This window comes from Ciona robusta, chromosome 1 (genome assembly GCF_009617815.1).
Source record: "Ciona robusta chromosome 1, ASM961781v2".
NCBI lineage: Eukaryota > Metazoa > Chordata > Ascidiacea > Phlebobranchia > Cionidae > Ciona > Ciona robusta.
In genome coordinates, this window is record NC_143235.1 from 6,108,599 (window position 1) to 6,128,510 (window position 19,912).

The window sequence follows — 19,912 nt, forward strand, 5'->3', positions numbered from 1 at the left end:
ACATTTTATTGGCTGTAGGAGATTGTTTTATTGGGATATTGCAAAAATAGACAGTAGGTATACCCAGAATCTGGATTCTTCAGCTACATTGCAAAGTAGATTAAGTCAAATTGATTTCTTTAAATTCAATAAAAAAAATATATATACGTCCGGTTCGTTTTGTATGAAATACATTTGTTTTGTGTTTTCTATGGATGTATAATTTTTCTGTGGCATCTTTATAGATCGCAATAATTAACACTTTGACTAAAACGCATAATTATACGTGTTTTACAAACCGACTTCCAGCTAACATGTTATAATGTCGCAAGCCCTATTTTTTATTAAATCGAAGCCACTGCTGTTATATTGCATATAATTTTAAACCTATTTGGGGTTGAGACATTATATTTTGACAAAGAATATTAAAGTTTGACAAAGAATATATAAAAAAGTTTATGTATATTAGCTTATTGCACACATGCATCAGTATTTTGGATACTATAACAAATAAAGAAGCATTGTATGAAATACAGTTCTATGTTCAATAAATTGTATCTGTCTCGCCAACATTTATAAAAGTTAGCAGATCATAAAGTCACACGATATGTTTAACCAGGTGACCTGGTTCAACTCACAAATGTAAAAAATATTTGCATGAATTAGTTCACTATGAAACTCATTTGTGTATAACAAAAAGTAAAACATGTTATTGTATGATCCCAACAACTTTAGTATTGCACATATTAAAACGGTGATTTAGGATTGGCATCGTGATTCCCATTTCTACAAAATCTGGGGTAACGTGATTAACAAGCATTTACGATCACAGCTTAAAACATAAACAAACTTTATTGAATAGTATGATTAGAGTATGAATGAATGAATAAATGAATGAATGAAATTTATTTCGTCTTTTCGGTCCTGATAGCGAAGAACAAGAGAGTTGACAAAGGCGAAAAAACAGGCAGTAACAGTAAAACAACAATTGTTAAAGCACGCTTATTGATAAAAAAGATAGAAATATTGTTTTGGATAAAGGGCGTGACCGTTGAATGAATGAATGAAATTTATTTTGTCTCTTCGGTCACGATAACGAAGAACAAGAGAGTTGACAAAAAGCGAAAAGAAGGGTAGTAACGGTAAAACAACAGTAGTTAAAACACGCTTATTGATAAAAAAAAAGAAATAATGTTTTGGATAAAAGGCGTGACCGTTACACCCTACATACAATACAATGTAAAAATTTTGTTAAGAACATTTAATTAAACATATTAAGGTTCTAATTGGAAGAAAAGTGTGCGTAAGAACACAACCCGTACAATGAGGAGAGTCGGCCTTAAAGAAGATTGATCCAAAGATTGGAGCATGATGGAAAAACAAAACCCCCGAAAAGAAATTCCACCAAAGTTAACAGTAAACAGTTTCGAGTTCACACTTATGTAAGATTTAGAACGAGTGCATTACACTAATACACATCACAGTTTAAAGAACTTGGGATAAAAAAGAAAATAAAAAAGAAAAGTGGGCAGCAAGTTTAATGTCGGGTTAGTTGCGAGTTGTTGCTTGAATCATGACCATCGTCGCTGTAGATCAATCTTTATGATGCCTGGAGCTCAGGTTAGTGAAGAAGGGTTCTTCCTGGTGTTGGTTAAAAACCTGCAATTTTAAGGTACTTGGGGTAGTAAACCTGTTAGAGGGATAGGAAGAATAAGATAAAAAAAGAAAAGGAATATGTAAATGAAATTTTATAAGAGAATTGCATAAATAGAGAAGAGATACATCAACATACTCGAATCAATGAAATATTGAAATATGTACAGAACTGAGTGACATGCAGATGGAAGTGTGCTATATAATAATGATAATAATGTGAGCTATACACAAAGCGGTACACACTATAGACGATACAATGTGAAAATTAAATAAACAACATTTAATTAAACATATTAAAGTTCTAATTGGAAAAAAGTGTGCGTAAGGACACAACCCGTACATAGGGGGGAGTCGGCTTTAAAGAAGATTGATCCAAAGATTGGAGCGTGATGAAAAAATAAAACCCCCAAAAAGAAATTCCCCCAAAGTTTACAATAAACAGTTTCGAGTGCACACTTATGTAGGATTTAGAAAACAAGTGCATTACATTAATATGCATCACGGTATAAATAAACATTGGAATAAAAAACAAACAAAAAAACAATCATAATGACAAATAAATAAAAAAACAAATGGAAAATGGCCAGCAAGTAAAATTTCGGGTTTGTCGCAAATTGTTTGAATTTGTATTTATTATCCCTTTTCCTACAACGGTCGACTGAGCTCGATCAAAAAAATAACTTAGAAATAACGAACAAAGCGGGTTTCAGTCGCCATTGGTGACTGTGGAGCAGTAGATAGAATGCATTTATTCGTGTATTATAACTCATTAAACTTAAGACTTATAAGGATTGAAAGCATATGTGTAAATACGCTTAGTACTCCTGTACTATGTGTTGACATGTTAACTTACATTAGTTAACCTTGTCGTCGCTTAAAGACCCTTTTTTGTGAATTTGGATATACTGTAATCACGTTATATTATAGGTACTGTTAGAAGGTATACCTTAATATTATAATATTATTCAACTGTGGCGGCTGCATTATGATTTATTGCGAGCGGTAAACTAAAAGAGCGGAGAAACGAGAAACGCGGTTTTTATATCGTAGATAACCATAGGAAAAATGCACCCGTTTACCTTCGGCGCACACACGCTAAATGTGCGGTTTTAAATCTGAAAATTTAGTCTAAAAACTATAAATACATATTACGATTTGATTTTAATTAATGGATTTAAGAATAAATCCTGTAATTAGGAATTGAGATTGGTGCGAAAAAAAGTCGCGCAAAAAAACAACAAGAAAAACTATTCGACGAAACAGCATCTATATGACCACTACCGTGCTCAAAAAAAAATGATTTCAATTAAGGGTTAAAAAACTAAGAATTGAGATAAGTGCGGAAAAATCGCCGGAAAAACAACCACAACAACATCAAGTACAACTGTTTGACGAAAAAGGTTCTATGTATGACCACTACGTGCTCAACAAGAACAATTGTTCGATGAAAAGGGATCTATATGACCACTACCGTGCACAAAAACAAGTACGAATTCGGCAGGACCATGGCGCAAGCAATACTAACTTTTGTTAGGACCAACGTCCATTAGTCTTGGCCTGACATTTTTTTAGGGCGGAATTGTAAACGGAAACTGTCTGAATACAAACCATTTTTAAAATACTTTGCAAAGCGAAATAAACAACATAAACAAAAGACTGCCAGTGACGTCATTTTGATGAGAAGTGTTTTCACTTTTTATTAAATCTAAGAGATATACTCATTCTACTAGAATCCGTCTTACTTGTGCATTTAAAAGTTACAGATTTCCTAAGCACTTTGTGGCTAAAAAGCCGCGGTATTCGGTAATAATGTTGACTCCGTTTGAAAAATTGTTACAATAGGGAAACGATTTTATAATTTTTAGAGATACCTTCACCCTACTAGGACCCGTTGTGCTTTTGCATTTAAAAGTTTTTAATTTTTCAGCAGGACGATATAATCATCGTATAAATAGGTGTACGATCTAGAATCTACCTAGAGAGAAGAAATACATTACGAATTTAAACTTCATTTATTCCTATTCAGTTTTTTTCAAGCCCAATGCACACTGCCGTCGTTAACGCCTTCTGATCCGACGCCGACAGGTCGTTACGTATGCTAATGCAGACTGCGTCAGAGCATACGTGGAGAAGTGAAATTTCGAGACTCTACCGACGCGAGAAATGCTTTGTACCAATGTGTACCGTTGGTTCAGTCCAACTCGATCGCTAAATCCGACCCGTAAACCACTAGTCTGAGCGGATTGAGGATCGGTCGGCTTCAATCCGATCCGCCTTTTTCTCTTCGCCGAAAACGAGAGTAGCGGATCGATGAGTCGGATTCGGATCCGACTTAAACCTCCATGTAAACAGGGTAACTGTAACTGTAACTGTTAACATTCTATATGCACTTTAATTGTTCACTTCTTCAATACCACTTAGTGCTTTTTCACTGCCAGTATGCTGATATACTTGAGCCCTGTTTAGTTTTTCAGTTTTTCAAATGTTTGAATTTTATAACTCATTATTTTTCAGTGTTGGTAGTGTTTTTATACTTGTACCTAAGTTTTTTGTATGGTTACTTTTATTTTATACGTACACATGTTTTATTTTCAGTACTTTTATATGTAAACAGTTTTCAGTTTCAGTACTTGTGTTTTGACACAAAAATAAAAAGTAAAACTAAATGTTATGTTATGATTATTTGCAAGTAGCAGTGTCTGGTTTGACATATTAAGCTGAATATGTACAAAATAATCAGTTCAAAACAATAAACCAATAAATTAGATGTCATTGGTCTTGAATACACAATACGTAACCGCAAACTGGCCGTCGGAATCGGAAGCAATGTGTATGTCCATCGTTAACAATCAAAAACGTCGGTTCAACGCATCAGGGAGCAGTCGGTTAAGGTTTAGGGATTTCCTATCGTATCGTTTGGCAGTGTGCACCCGGCTTCACTTAAACTATAATATCTTTTTACTACTTGGTGTTCAATAAACAAATAGGCTAGTTTGTAACAAACTTTTTTTAAATCGTAAACGTGAACTTGTTTCGTTTCCGAGGCATAAAGAAGTTAATTGATTGAGTTAGCTTGGGCGGTTGAGTTCCTCACTAGGTGTCTCTCGGGAGTTGTTCTGCTTCGATTTGTTACGGTGTCGTGATACGTTTGTTCTTACCGTTGAATTTGTACCGGTGTCGTGTTAAATTACGAGCTGTAATAAATACGTACCGACTGAAAAAAGTTCCGGGGAAAAATACTATATACTTTATTTTCTACTTTTTGATAAGAATACCAGTGACCTATATAGATGTATGCGTAAGTTATATTTTCGCGAAAATATTTAAAAATTCAATATTTCTATGATTCAAGTTATGACCATACTTTTTTATATTTAACACCCATTCCTGCACTTTTTGAACACGTTAGTGGTCATATAGATCCTTTTTCGTCGAACAGTTGTTCTTGGCTTTGTTGTTGTTGTTATTGTTGCTGATAGGGCGATTTTTTCAGTACTCATCCTAATTCTCAATTCTAGCATTTTTCTTTAATCTCTTGATTGAAATCAAATCATAATATATATTTATAATTTTTAGACTGAATTTTCAGATTTAAAACCGCACGATGAGCGATTAATTAACGATTACTTTCCTCATGCACTTTACATAACGGAAACACCGTCTGGAGTTTGGCGGGAAACGACGGCACGTGTATCCACACAACGATTCACGACTGAATCAAACTATTAGCATTTGTGGGGACGCATTAAATGCACTACTCTTATACCGTATTGTCATTAATCGTAATTGAAACATTATTTTTAATTCAACATCATATGATTAATATTACCTTCTAACATTACCTAATTACTGCGTGATTACGGTTCGTCAAAATTCATGAAAACAAACGTTTTTAAGTGACGACAACGTTAACTAGTGTAAGTTTACAATAAACACATGGTACAGGAGTTGTACAAAGCGTATTTACACATATTCTTTACCAATCACTCAATCCTTATACGTCATAAGTTTCATTAGTTATAATACATGTAGGTAAATATATGCTGCCTACTGCTCCACAGTCACCAATGGCTACTAGAACCCGTTTTGTTGGTTACTTCAGATTTGTTTTTGATCGAGCCCAGTCGACCGTTGTAGTGAAAGGATTAACTAATATAGCAGGGTGGGGGTAGATGGGATACCTTTTCATTTTGTTTTCTCTTTTCATTTGGTAGTAAACAAAGAACATTTAATGAATTATAACCGTATCTTCACGACTTCCACAGACCATTGTTAATTGTTTAAAACACGATCAGGCTATTTGGATATTATGTGTTAAAGGTGTCCCATCTTCCCCGACTCTACTATCTTATGCTAATTAGTTTAAAACGTGTTCATTCATTAGATCTGTGATCTGTTGTTTTAAGAAATGTTTTATTTTTTAGGTATTACGTAGCGCTATAACGCATTTACAGCTGGATCTGTAGCACAGTATATAAATCTGTTTTTTTTTATGACAAAAGCAACGCTATGCGCAGTAGATCGAAACAAATATAATGACTACCCGGTCCAATTCAAATACGACCCTTCGTTGAAAACTTTCCAGACACAAGGTTCACACGTTAAAACTATACTTTTGATTTAAAGGTAGCAGAACTGAGTTAAATCCTAATAAATTAAATTTCAATTCCCTGAACTTCTATACTAACCACGGATAAAAATAAATTGTCATCAAGCCAATGTTTTGAATTTAAAATTTACCTCTTTCAAAATAATGCTTTTTTAGTGACAATTAAAAAAGATTCTGGGGTAACATCACAACTGTGCTGTTAAACAACAAATGTAATTAGAAAGGATTGGTTACTGTTGCAAGTTTTAACTAAATTACTACTACTTTCCTTAAACAGGACGCCTTTCATTCCATACTTTATTTGTCTTAGTTGTTTGAAGACGTAAACGGAACGATACACCAACGCGAAAAAAGAGAGTAATGCGATAAAATATACCAGCTAAACTTAAGCTAACTAAGTTACATTAAGTTGGTCGAACATAACTGTTTAACAGTATAATGGGATGTCGGGAAATAGTTAGCCATTTCGTAGTAGGGGTTCGGTTGAACTTAGTAGTTTCATTTGGAGCAACAATCTGGTGCGCGGCTTGGTTCCACTTCTTCTATACGGAGCACCAGTAACCTACCTCCATTTTAATCAGGTTCCCGTTGCTCTTCTTCAGTGGCGTATATCATAGACCCCGCAAACCAAATAGCCGTGGGGGCTAGACACGAAAAACGTGACGTCACGAAATACTTTTGTATATCTTTAAACACTACTATACGATATGCATTGTTTGAATTATGCATGTCGTGTTGCCACCTAGCGGCTTGTATATCCCGACTGCCTAACCGTGTTGTATAGGTGTTTCTTCAATAACAATGTGCCTTTAGAGAATGGAACATATCAGGCATTAATAAAAATGCTTCCAACGACATTTTCCACGTTGATTACCCCTCCCGCTTATGGTTGATTTACTCGCAGTCCTCGCTTACAAAACACTCGCCTTTAATGTGTGGCAGCTACATTTCGTGCAGGGTGATTTAAGGTGGTTCTGCAACTAATATATATCCATCCATGTATGGATTGTACTTCAAAACTTTAAGTTGAATTTTATTCTTGTTACAAACTATAGTCGTTACACATGTGTATTACTATTCATTACTATTATATAGTACAATGGGGGAAGACGGGACACTTAAGCACATATTGCCAAATATTTCCAAAATCAAAATAGATGACGATTTTGGGGTATTACTACGAATTAGTACTATCATTCCTTTATTAATTGACACCAGTTTAATAAAATATAATAAAACACACGAGGAGTTATTTAGCGATCCGCACAACAGGTGAAATTTTACAAATTTGAAAACACACAGGATAAGATGGGACAGTTTAAATCATTGTCAATTTTGATTATTAAGTGTATTTATTAATAGAAATATACGTAAATAACACGAAATAATACTGTACGCTGCTGCGATAGTTTTTAACATGTTACCTATACATTATATTATTGCATAACAATTGGTATTATTTGAACGACAATGGGTAATGCTTGAACATCATTAGATAAATATTGTATCCTACAAATGTATATGAACTTGTAATAACAGAAAATTGATAATAAGTAAACTGTTGATAAAGTTTTTTTTTATTTTTGCAACAAATTGGGTATTCCTACTCTGTTTTTGGCACATGCCACTTCTCATAAATTATCACCAAGTGCAAATGACCAAATTTCGAATATATTTTCAAAATATTATCATTTTATTATATCAGTACCCACGGCCTACTAGAGATAGTAAGCCGTGCAGTATTATAGTTGAAAACCTCCTGAGGTATAAATTACTAAATTAAAAGCAAATCTTTCAAAGTTTGACAATGAAAACATACAAAACTACAATGTGGGGGGGGATGGGACTCTAAATTGAAATATATTTACATTAGCAGTATTCTGCAACTTGTAGTTGACCTACCGAGTTTAACAGGCTGTGCTAGTTTCTTTGTCATGTAAACTTATAACGTTAAACCGATACTTTTTGTTGTTTTTATCTCAAATTAAAGCCATATTGACCCCTGAACTATTTTCTTCATGCTTATATCTCAGTGTTTTTTTATACTGTCGAATAATTCTGTAACCTTATTTTCCTGATTTTAATTAAATGGGGGTCCGTAAAAAGAAAATTAAAAAAAAGTCTTGTCTGTGCGCTTTCGCTAATATTGTTACGTGATGGACATCTCTCGTTTACGCCCGCTGGTATGAAACAATGCGCTTGTTCTAAACGTCTTTTATGGGGACCCATGCACGTTTTACGTCGAAGCAAGGTACCTTTTCCTGTTTTTAGAACATTGTGTGTGACGTCACCGAGGATCAAGCGGAACCTTAGTAAGAAAGAAGAATGGAAGTAATTGACGTGTAGTATACAAATTTACTATCCAGCACAGCTGTCGGAAAAAGCGTGATGTATTTTATATCATCTTTGTTTATTATGATTACTCCACGGTCTTTATATATATATTGTGCAAAACTGGGAAACAATTTGTAATATATTTGACATTCCGAATTTTGTGAAACCTGGAAATTCTACAACAAATTTTCTTATGATTTAAAATGTTAGCAAATATGACGTTTTTAACACAAATATTTTGCAGTTCAAAAAAAGACAAAGAGTCCGATAGAGGATATACACGATTTGAGGTTTGTGTATTATAAGTATGAGTGTGGTATATGTGTGTCTTTTCTAGGCCAAAGTTAGTAGAGACCAAATTAAGAAACAAATTGTAAAACAATAAGACATGCTTTCCGTTGCCCTGCGTCTGTGACGTCACTGTCGCCTCAATTACCTATCACAAGTCAAAGCATTTTACCACTGCCGGGTGCTGTTGTTTGTTTAAATGTTGCGATTTTTTAGAACCAAGCACATCTGCGCGTAAATTTGCTTTCTACTGAGTTTACATTTTATCACAATATAAAAAATCTAATATAAATAATCAACTGTTATTGAACAAAACGTGTTTAATAATATTTTGCGCTGTAACGTTTTTCAGCCGGTCCGAAGTGAAAAGACAACCATGACGTATTGTATTTGTTTCGACCTATGCGCAGTAGCGTTGCGGCGCATGCGCACTAGCGCCGGGTTCAAATCCTAGGTCGGAACAAAAGTATTACAACAACTGTAATATGTGTTTTGTCCATCAAATGGGCACCCGTTAAAGAAAATAAAAAAATCCCGTCTTTTCCCAACCCATACTACCACAGGTGTCCCATCTTCCCCAACTACTATATTTATTTTAGATTTATATAACTATTCAATATATAAATTTTCTTTATTCGATTGTAACTCAAAACAATTAAACATAGCTTAAAACACTCAAATCGATGGCTTTGCGGTAGTTATTAACTTCATTATAAGCTTTAGTTCGCACACCCAAAATTTGAGTGTTACATTTGAAGCATTCTGATATAATTATTAAGACTGCTATGTTGTATCACCAGTCTATTTTACGACTGAAATTACTAGCTTTCTACTTCCAGTATAATTATGTCTCGAGATGCATTCAGCGTTCTATCCTCTCAAGTACTGTAATGCAATTAAATCCAAACACTGACAGTTAAAGGTGAGTTTTATTAAAAAAGTTTGGACAACAATGAATGTGGCTACCTTAATTTCGATCATATGACGAAAGTTTATTAGATGGCGAATGTCGTGGTACGATGGAAGTAAACTGTTTAAGATTGTCTGTTTTTGGCAGAACATCACTTCCCTGAAGTGGTTGCCGCGGGTCAATACAAGGTCGTCGAAATGGTGGTCATATTTTAAGAGCGACGTTGTTCGCGGAGATGGTTTTTAAGCAGGTATCGTTGTCCGTGTGGAGCTATATGTCGGGTGGTTTTATAAAAGGCTGAGGTGATTATATATAGACTTCCAAGTTGCTTGGTAAATAGGAATTAGATATAATGTTTGTAAAAAATATAGCAAAATAGGGAAAGACAGGACACATTTACCACATAATATCCAATATCCTGATCGTGATTTAAACAACGGTCTATGGGAGCCGTAAGGATACGTGTTTATAATTCTTTAAATGTTCTTTGTTTGAACGGGACGAGAAAATCGAATGAAAAAATATCCCATCTTCCCCCACCCTACTGATAAGTTGCCTAGTGCTAATCTCATAACTTTCCCCGAGACAGTGTTGATAAACAGCTGTGCAAGTAATAGTTGTATAAGATGCGTCTGATTCTGATGATCATCTTCTCGACCTTACTGAGTCAAGTTCTTGCTGCGGAGCAGATTATTAAATTTGATCCTGGCAGGAGAGGTAAAGTGGAAAATTTTTCATACGTTGTATTTAAGAGTTTTCGTGGATACTTACAATTTTTTTTAATTAAATCAACTGGGATAAGAAAGGGATAGCTCATTTATCAATGATTACACATAGAACAAACATGGAAATTTCTTCCCAAATAATACGCAGTTAACTTGTTTAAACGTATGTAGCTTATTTCGGCTAATAAGTACTGGCAAGTCAATATTTTATTTTTCACACTGGTCATCATTTATATTTATTTACATGATGTGCTGGATCATCTAGTTGAATTATGTAAACAAACGTCTGTTATCTTAAATAAAATCTATAATATTAAATAAAAGCTTTGAACGCCACAAATATTAAACTATATTAGTCATGTAGGCTCAGTATTTTAAAAAGCAATTGCATTGATTATTGCAAACGTTTCTTACTCTTTAACACGTCTATTAATTTTGCCATCAGTTATTCGTCAGTCAAAGTGACTTTTGGGCATCAACATTTACGTCACTCCTATGGAAACATGACAAATGAGTCCAATTTAGATACAGTTTACTAATTCATCATTTTTCGAATCAATCCTATATTTGAAGCCGTGATAATTCGATCGTCCACAGTTAGTTCAATGTTTCAAATATAAATGAATAAATAATTAAAACTTGTGTACGCCAACCATTCGTGTTGTGTTGGTAATTCAAGACAACTTAGCTATGTGTATTTATTGTCACATTTTGCGTTGTACCAACGCCATTGGTCGGCGCAGCTACTAATTGTGCCTTGGGGATCGAAGATTGTCTAGTTGTATTTATTTACAGTTGGTCAGTTTTAAAATATCAAACAGCAAAATGCGTTGTTGGCACATTGTTTAATATTCTCGTCTTGTTTTTTACTCTTAGCATGTCGTGGAATCCAAAGCGACATATTTATTATGGTTGAAACATCGACAGTCATTGGAACATCAAATCTTGCCCACGTAAAAAAATTCCTAAAAAGCGTTGTTCGAAATATGGAGGTCTCACGTAACAGTAGCCGGATTTCAGTGACGAGGTATGTCTTGATGATACAGCAACAGCCACATTTATTTTCATAACTACATAAAGTTTATTATTCGACCTTTTTCAAAAACCCGGATTACTTTATAAAACTAATTATTTTGATACTGGGCACAACTTAAACTAGCTCACCGCTTCCATGTTTATTTGTATAGCATCAGTGTTATACTAAACATACTCATTTACAATGAATCTCATAGTTACTACATCATTACTTTACACATTGCTTTATATACAGTTTTGGTCATCATCTACGGAATGCCATTTCGTTAAACGAACTACAAAGCAGACAGTCAGTTTATTCTGCAATTGATAGTTTGACAGCATTTGGAAACAACTATAACTTGGATCAAACTATAAATTACGTCTCCACAACTTTGATCACGACGCAGCAAGGTAAGCATTTTTATGGTACAGCAACACCTGTTCAAGACAAGCTAGAAAGATAAAAGAAGTCGTAAATACGTCTGCGTGAAACTGTTTTGATAATATATATTGTGTTATACGGTGTACATATACGTTACTACACATATATGTAACAGGCCGAAGACCAGAGAGGTCGGCGGTATGTTTAATCATTTTCGAAACCAGTCCACGTATGTCGATGACAGAATCTTCTGCAAAACTAAAAAGGAAATGCCGGGTTGTTGTGATTGGAATGAGACGTGAGTCAATTTGTAAATGCTTACTACAATTACCTGACTATCGTATCGAATTTACAGATGTCAATCAGCACTGTTACACGTGTTCTATAATTTTAAGGGAAAGTAGACAAGCACAAATCAGCCGCTATTGTCAAATGTCGCTTATTCTTTAATATAAATCGAAATTTTGTTTCAAAATAGTTTAACATAAAATTGTTTTAATAACAGGCAACCCGATGCTCATAATTAAGCATATGCGCCGTGGCTTCAGATAAGTCGCTTTAAATATAATTGCGGTTGGTGGTTAAGCTATAATGCTCGTATCGGATAATTTAGGAAATTCCCGTAACTTGTGCACAAATAAAACACTTTCAGATCGTTTCGGAAAAAATTAAATTAGCCAGTTCGTGCTAAATGTTGCTTTACTAATTTGAAAAATTAAAATAATGCGATTATTATATTTGCGGCAGATTTTCATTTTATCTTGCTTTTAATTATTAATTATAGCAGAGTAGGGGAAGATGGGAAAATTTGTTAAACGAGACATTTTGTTTACATTTCGTTTTACAAACTCCCATTTAATGCGAATCTGAAAATTAATGTTACAGAATTACTGGACAGTAGTATCACGACTTTATAAAACAGGCGTCAAAGCCGATTACTGTTATTAACTATTAAATCATAACTATTATTGAGAAACAGCATTTTTGAACAGGTAAAAAATTACGAAATAGTAAAAAATTGCAAAATAGGTGCTAATTTGGAATGCTTGATAAATCATAGTAAACCCGATGAAATTTTGTAGTTTGAGAGTGTGAACGATTAAACTGGTTTCGTAGATTCATATGAAAAAACTTAAATATTTCATACATTTAGTTAAATTTTGTCTCATAAAACTAGTTTAAGCGTTTCCTGAAAAAAAATGAGATATATACATGAGAAAAGTAGGTAGCGGTCAATGAACTTTAATTCGGGATAAAAAAACAACAAAAAATATCTTTTTAAAGTTATATATATAAATTTTACATGGCAAAGGAACTAGCACAGCCGGTTAATTTCGGTATGTTAACTACATGTTGCAGAATACTGCTAATATAGAAATATTTCAATTTTTCGTCTCATCTCCCCCCACATTGTATAGTTTCGTAGAAACATAACACATTTAAACATAGTATACAGATATATTAAAAAATAATATTTTAAAAATATATTTGAAATTCAGTCATTTGCATTTATAAATAATTTATAGTAGGGTGGGGGAAGATGGGACACTTTGTCAGACAAGACTTTTTTAATTTTCTTTTTACGGACCCGCATTTAATGATAATCAGGAGAATAAGGTTACAGAATTATTCAACAGTATTATCACGACTTTATAAAAAGCCCGTCAAGACTGATTACTGTTTTTAAATAATAAAAAAATTATGTAAAATAGAAACAGTTTACTTTGAACAGGTAAACAATGCGAAATAGTAAGGTGCTATTTTTTAATGCTCGCTAAATCATAGTAAAGCCGATGAATTTTTTTAGTTTGCGTGTGCGAACGATTAAACTAGTTTCATAGCTTCATAAAACAACCTTGAATATTTCGTACAGTTTGATTTTGACTCATAAAACTAGTTTTAGTTTTGTAAAAAAAACACTGAGATATATAACATGAAGAAAATAGAAAAAAGAAAAAAAATAATTTAAGGTAAAAACAACAAAAAAATATCGGTTTAACGTTATATATATGAAGTTTAAATGGCAAAGAAACTAGCATAGTCTGTCGGTAGGTTAACTACAAGTTAACTACACATCTTCCCCCACATTGTAGTTTTGTATGTTTTCATTGCCAAACTTTAAAAGATGTGCTTTTAATTTAGTAATTTATACCTCAGGGTTTATTTAACTCTGAGATACTGATACAGTAGGATGTGGGAAGATGGGTCACTTCTAACTCCATTTTATCGTCCCATTCAGTAGTAAACAAAGAACAATCAAACAAATATGAAACTATGTCCTAATGACTCTCATAGACTGTTGTTAATTGTTTAAAACACAATCAGGATATCTGGATATTATGTGCTAAAAGTGTCCCATCTTCCCCCACCCTACTATATAATAAAAAGATAATATTTTGAAAATATATTCGAAATTGGGTCATTTGCACTTGGTGATAATTTATGAGAAGTGGCTTGGCCAAAAACAGAGTAGTAATACACAATTTGTGACAAAAATAAAAACTTTATTAATAGTTATATTCAATTTTCTGTTATTACAAGTTCATATACATTTGTAGGATACAATATTTATCCATTGATGTTCGAACATTACCCATTATCGTTCAAACAATACCAATTGTTATGCAATAATATAACGTATAGGGTAACATGTTAAAAACTATAGCAGTAGGGCAAGAAAAAGAATGTTCAGACTTAATTTTCAAAGCGTAGTGTTATTTCGTGTTATTTACGTGTATTACTAATTATAAATACACTTAATAATCAAAATTACCAATGATTTTAAACTGTCCAATCTTATCCTGTGTGTTTTCGAATTTGTAAAATTTCACCTGTTGTGCGGATCGCTAAATAACTCCTCGTGTGTTTTATTATATTTTATTAAATTGGTGTCATTTAATAAAGGAATGATAGTACTAATTCGTGGTATTACCCAAAAACCGTCATCTATTTTGATTTGGGAAATATTTGGCAATATGTGCTTAAGTGTCCCATCTTCCCCATTGTATTAATGAGAAGTGGCTTGTGCGAAAAACAGTGTAGAAATACCCAATTCGTAGCAAAAAACGTACACTATAAGCTTTTGTTGTCCTATACTTGTTGTGCGAGTTGCGAAACAACTCCTCATGTTTTTTAATATATTTTTCATATTGTTGTCAATTAATAAAGAAATGATAGTACTAATTCGTGGTATTACCCCAAAACGGTCCTGTATTTTGAATTTGAAAATATTATGCAGCAAATGCTAAAATGTCCTATCTTCCCCCACTGTACTATCTGGGTTTTTTTTACTCTGAACATACTATACCAAATCTCAGATGTAAGAAGAACTCTCTTAAACGCAATAGCTTCTTCTCCCACCTTTGTCCACACGACTCTTAGTAGGCGTTATCGTGACTTGAAGAACCGAGTGGAACACATTTCTTCCATTATATGTCGAGCGCGTAAGTTTTAGCAGAAGTTTATACACAGTTAGTTTGTAGCATGCTCTTTTAGTTCGTAGCAAGATTACCTCGAGTCATTACTAAATCTAACATAAAATATTTTCTTGGTTTTAAGCACTGTCTTCGCCAATTGTATCAACCCACAGCGTTGGTCCTTACTCGGTTTCCATCAGGTGGTCCACACAGGATGAAGCCCATGCTTATACTGCTGAGGTGAAATGAGTTTTATAAATCTATAAAATTGAAATCTTTAGTTTGTTAAAAGGGAATAAATACAAAAAATAAATAATTTGCATATAGATACAGTTCTAAAATGTAAACCATGTTAAATTCGCTTGTTATTTTATATACATTATCGTGTTATTTATGGTATAGTAGGTTGGGGGAAGATGGGACACCTTTTCATTCTATTTTTTCGCCCAAGTTGGTAGTAAACAAATAAAATGCAAAGAATTATAAAAGCGTATCCTAACGACTTCCCTAGACCGCTGTTAATTGTTTAAAACACGATCAAGACATTTAGATATTATGTGCTTAAGGTGTCCCATCTTCCCCCACCCTACTGTATATTTTATATTTTATAAGAATTGCCCATGGGGTATACATTAGTTTTATATTAATAGTATTCTGCAACATTTAAAGGGCATACCAACGAAAATAGAAAAAAATGTATATGGATAGGCTCAAATGCAACCTAAAGTTACAAATAAAGTTTCCCAAAACGATACGGCTTCTGAAAAATCGCCTAAAAAGACTGCTTGAGTAAAAAAATTCAGTTGTTTCGACAATGCAAGGGATTTCTCATGAGAAAAAAAATAACTCGATTTTGATCGTTTCTAGTTTCTAAAATACTAAAGAAAGTACAAATTTTATTTTTGATTTTGTATAACGAATGCTTCTTCTTCAGGAATATACAAAAAAGTGTAAAATATCTACTCTGTTATGGTTTAATTTTTCGATTGAACCTAGGTACATACCAGATTATGCTGACTCAGCATATTTTCAAACCTAATGTTAAACACGAAAAACTGACTTTTTTATAAAAAAATAGTACAGTAAGAACTAGTGAGGCATAATAGACATATTCTAATATAAAAAAGTGCTAAAAATTAACCAAGAACAAAAAAGTGCTGAGTCAGCCTATTATGTAGCTATGTTCAATCAAATAAAACTTAAATATTAATAAAACATAATATCTATGTTTTATTATTTTTATATAGTTTTGAAGAGAAAGCATTCATTATACCAAATCAGAAATAAAATTAGAATTTTCTTTAATATTTTAGAAACTAGAACCGATCAGTTTGAGTGATTTTTTTCTTATGGGAAATCCCATGTATTGCGCCTTGGCCATTTTTTTACCCCAGCAGGCGAATTTGCTGTTTTGAAACTCATATTTTTCAAAAGCTGTTTTGCATTTTAGAACTTTGATAGTAGCTTTAGGTCACATTTGAGCATATCTATCAATACACAAATTTTGATTTTTCGTTTGTACGCCCCTTTAACCTACCAAAATTAAAAGGGTCTGTCAGTTTTTTTTTGTAAAACTTTATAATATGTTTTTAAAAAACACTTTATAATATGTAATTTTAAAACGGTATTTTTGTGCTAATTTTATACATAATTTAAGCTTCAGTTTTTTTAACAAAATGTAAGTAACATTAGAAGACAAACCCGAATATACGAAATACAGCGCCGCCAGGTGTCGTGATACAGTTTGTTCCGACTGGTTCCGACCACAGAAACAAAAAGGGTAGAACGCGCTTTAAGAAAGCATAGTTTCGGACTACCATACGGACCAGCACGGCTATTGTGGTTAAACCCTAAAATTAAAACGAAACAACCAAGCTTTTAAACCAACTAGTTTTTAACTCATAGCATCTCCCATATGACCTTATCAACGAAAAGGTGAATATATGGGATACAACGAAATAAAAAAGGAAGGTCCCATATATGGAGACAAACTTTTAACCGGCTTATAAAAGTTATTCCGGAAATATGGGACAAGAGGAATTGCCCCTCAATCAAATAGAATATACAGAATATACCCCGAAAAACTGCTAAACACGGTGATGGACTGCCATAACACCAAACATCTATATAAGATACTAGTGAATATATCCTGCGATCAAACAAATAAACAGGGTCAAACATGGACCACGCTACTAAATATCGACCCTGGTTGGGAAAAAGCAAACAAAACCAACCATCTTTGTACCCTGAAAAGAAAAAATTCCGCCTCTTCCAAATAAAACTAAACTACCCGCCGATAATAACAAATGATAAACTAGTTAAATTTAAAATTGTTGACTCGAGCCAATGTGTTTTTGTAAGAAGGCAATGGTAACAGCCCATCATATTTTCTGAACATGCCCTATATAGTATTTTTTTAAGTTTCGACTTAGGAACATAACATTTTGTTTTAGGAACAATATTTTTTGTTACAAAATCAATATATTTGATGTTTTAAAACAATATGTTTTGTTTCGAAAACAAAGAAAATGTTACGAAACCAAAAAAAGTCTGAAAACAACATTTTTTGTTCCGATGACAGTATATTTTATTCCGAAATCAAAATACGTTGTTTCGAGTATAACGTGTATTTCCTTGAGTACAAAACGTTATTAAAATACCCTTACAACGCAATTTATGATATCTAGAAACCAGTTTATTAAAGAAATAAACAATAAGTTTCGACTTATAGAAACATTAAGTTTTGTTACAAAAACAATTATGTTTGATTACAAAAACAATACTTTTATTTTAAAACAATACTTTTATTTTAAAACAATACTTTTTTGTTACAAAAACAATACTTTTGTTTAAAAACATTATTTTTTGGTATAAAAGCACGGAATATTGATCATGTCAATAGCAGCCCACGTGACTCTACATTACACGACAGCGAACTCCACTCTCATTATACATGAGATTATGTACATGAATTTATTAACAGTCTCGTAACATCCTTTGTACATATATTCTGTTACTTAAGTAAAAAACAGTTCTTTGAAAAAGTTTTTATAAAAACATCTGGTTTAATTTACCGCGAAAATTAAACGCAAATATTTTCTTGTAATGGCTTATTTTTGTTTTTACTATAGTATTAAAAAGTCAACCCAAATAATATTTTGCTTTACAAACCTTGTATTTCGTTCCAGAAACAATATAGTAGGATGGGGGAAGATGGGACACCTTTTCATTCTATTTTCTCGTACATTTTGGTAGTAAACAAAGAACAGTCAAAGAATTATAAAACCTTGTCCTCGCGACTTTCATAGACCGTTGTTAATTGTTTAAAACACGATCAGGATATTTATATATTTTGTGCTAAAGATGTCCCATCTTCCCCCACCCTACTATATATTCTGTTTCAGAAACAAATATCTCGCAACGAAAACAGTATGCTTTATATCAAAAACAGCAAAAATGAAATAGTTACCTGATCTTAATATTGGTATTTATTTAATCAAGTTACAACAGATTATAAGTGAACGTTGACAAGTTGTGTGTTTAATCGCGCGGACAAGATTGTTTATATTATGTTTATTTTAAAATTAAACTAAAGAAACTTAAATATATTTTATAGTTGTCAGCTTTAAAATTAGGAATAACATTTATTTATTACAATTTGAGGTAAGACGAGACACGTTTTCATTCTTATTAATCGTTCAACTTCACATTAAAGAATGAAGTAAACATTTAAATAAATATATAACCGCGTATAGCGTCACGACTTCAAAAGGGCGTCGTTTATTGTTTAAAATAGAATATTCATCTTACTCCACAGAACAATTTCAAATTTATAAATACAATGTAACAAATAGTAGATTATTTTATGCTCCAATCATTAACTTTTACGTTTGCGTAATGAGCGAGAAACGTTTGTGGTTGCGATAAAAACAAATCGGCAACCTATATGTTTTTTTGTTTATAATACAATAACTTTTGTTCTAAACAAGATTTTTTGTTTCCGAAAATTTTTTATTTTGTTCCGTAAACATTACATTTTGCTTCATACACAACAAATTTTCTTTAGACACAAAGTAATTTAACCAAAAAGATTTTTTTTGTTTTGTTGATATAAAATAAATATTTTTTTTCAAAATGTGTATATTTATTGCTCCAATTTCAATAATAATATTCCAAAAACTTTACTTAATTGTTTTAATTAAGTTTAGACTAATTTAGACTTCTCATGTTTTGCATCGTAAATTTGGTTGTAATAAGAATGCAGAAGACCAACAAGTCTACCGTTAACATTTTGATTTTAATTGTAATGTTTTCAAATCAAAACTGGGACTAAATAATCGGAAACTGTAGATGTGCTAAGCTCACAAAGAAATATTTTCTTTCTCTCCCTCTCTCTCTCTCACCCACACTCCCCGTTTCTCTATCTAACACACGCGCTTACTAAAATATCTACCATGAAATTGCAACACCAGTTTTTTATTACAATTAAATTTTGTTAGAGTAATTAAAATCAACCTAAAAAATATTTTGCTCTGCAAACCTTGTAGGCCTATTTTGTTCCCGAAACAATGTATGTTATTTTAGAAACAAATATCT

General features: G+C 32.7%; 1 protein-coding gene across 2 annotated transcripts in view; it reads left to right on the plus strand.

The window, feature by feature from the left end:
- The first annotated feature begins 10,005 nt into the window (after positions 1-10,005).
- The window catches only part of LOC149741833 (uncharacterized), a 61,487-nt gene continuing 51,580 nt past the window's right edge, over positions 10,006-19,912 (plus strand). For both annotated transcript variants that reach the window (XM_089890370.1, XM_089890376.1), the window contains exons 1-6: positions 10,006-10,493; positions 11,378-11,528; positions 11,772-11,929; positions 12,076-12,198; positions 15,218-15,343; positions 15,459-15,556. In XM_089890370.1, the coding sequence (XP_089746496.1) occupies positions 10,403-10,493; positions 11,378-11,528; positions 11,772-11,929; positions 12,076-12,198; positions 15,218-15,343; positions 15,459-15,556 (747 nt within the window). In that variant the 5' untranslated portion in view covers positions 10,006-10,402. The remainder of the gene's footprint in view (positions 10,494-11,377; positions 11,529-11,771; positions 11,930-12,075; positions 12,199-15,217; positions 15,344-15,458; positions 15,557-19,912) is intronic.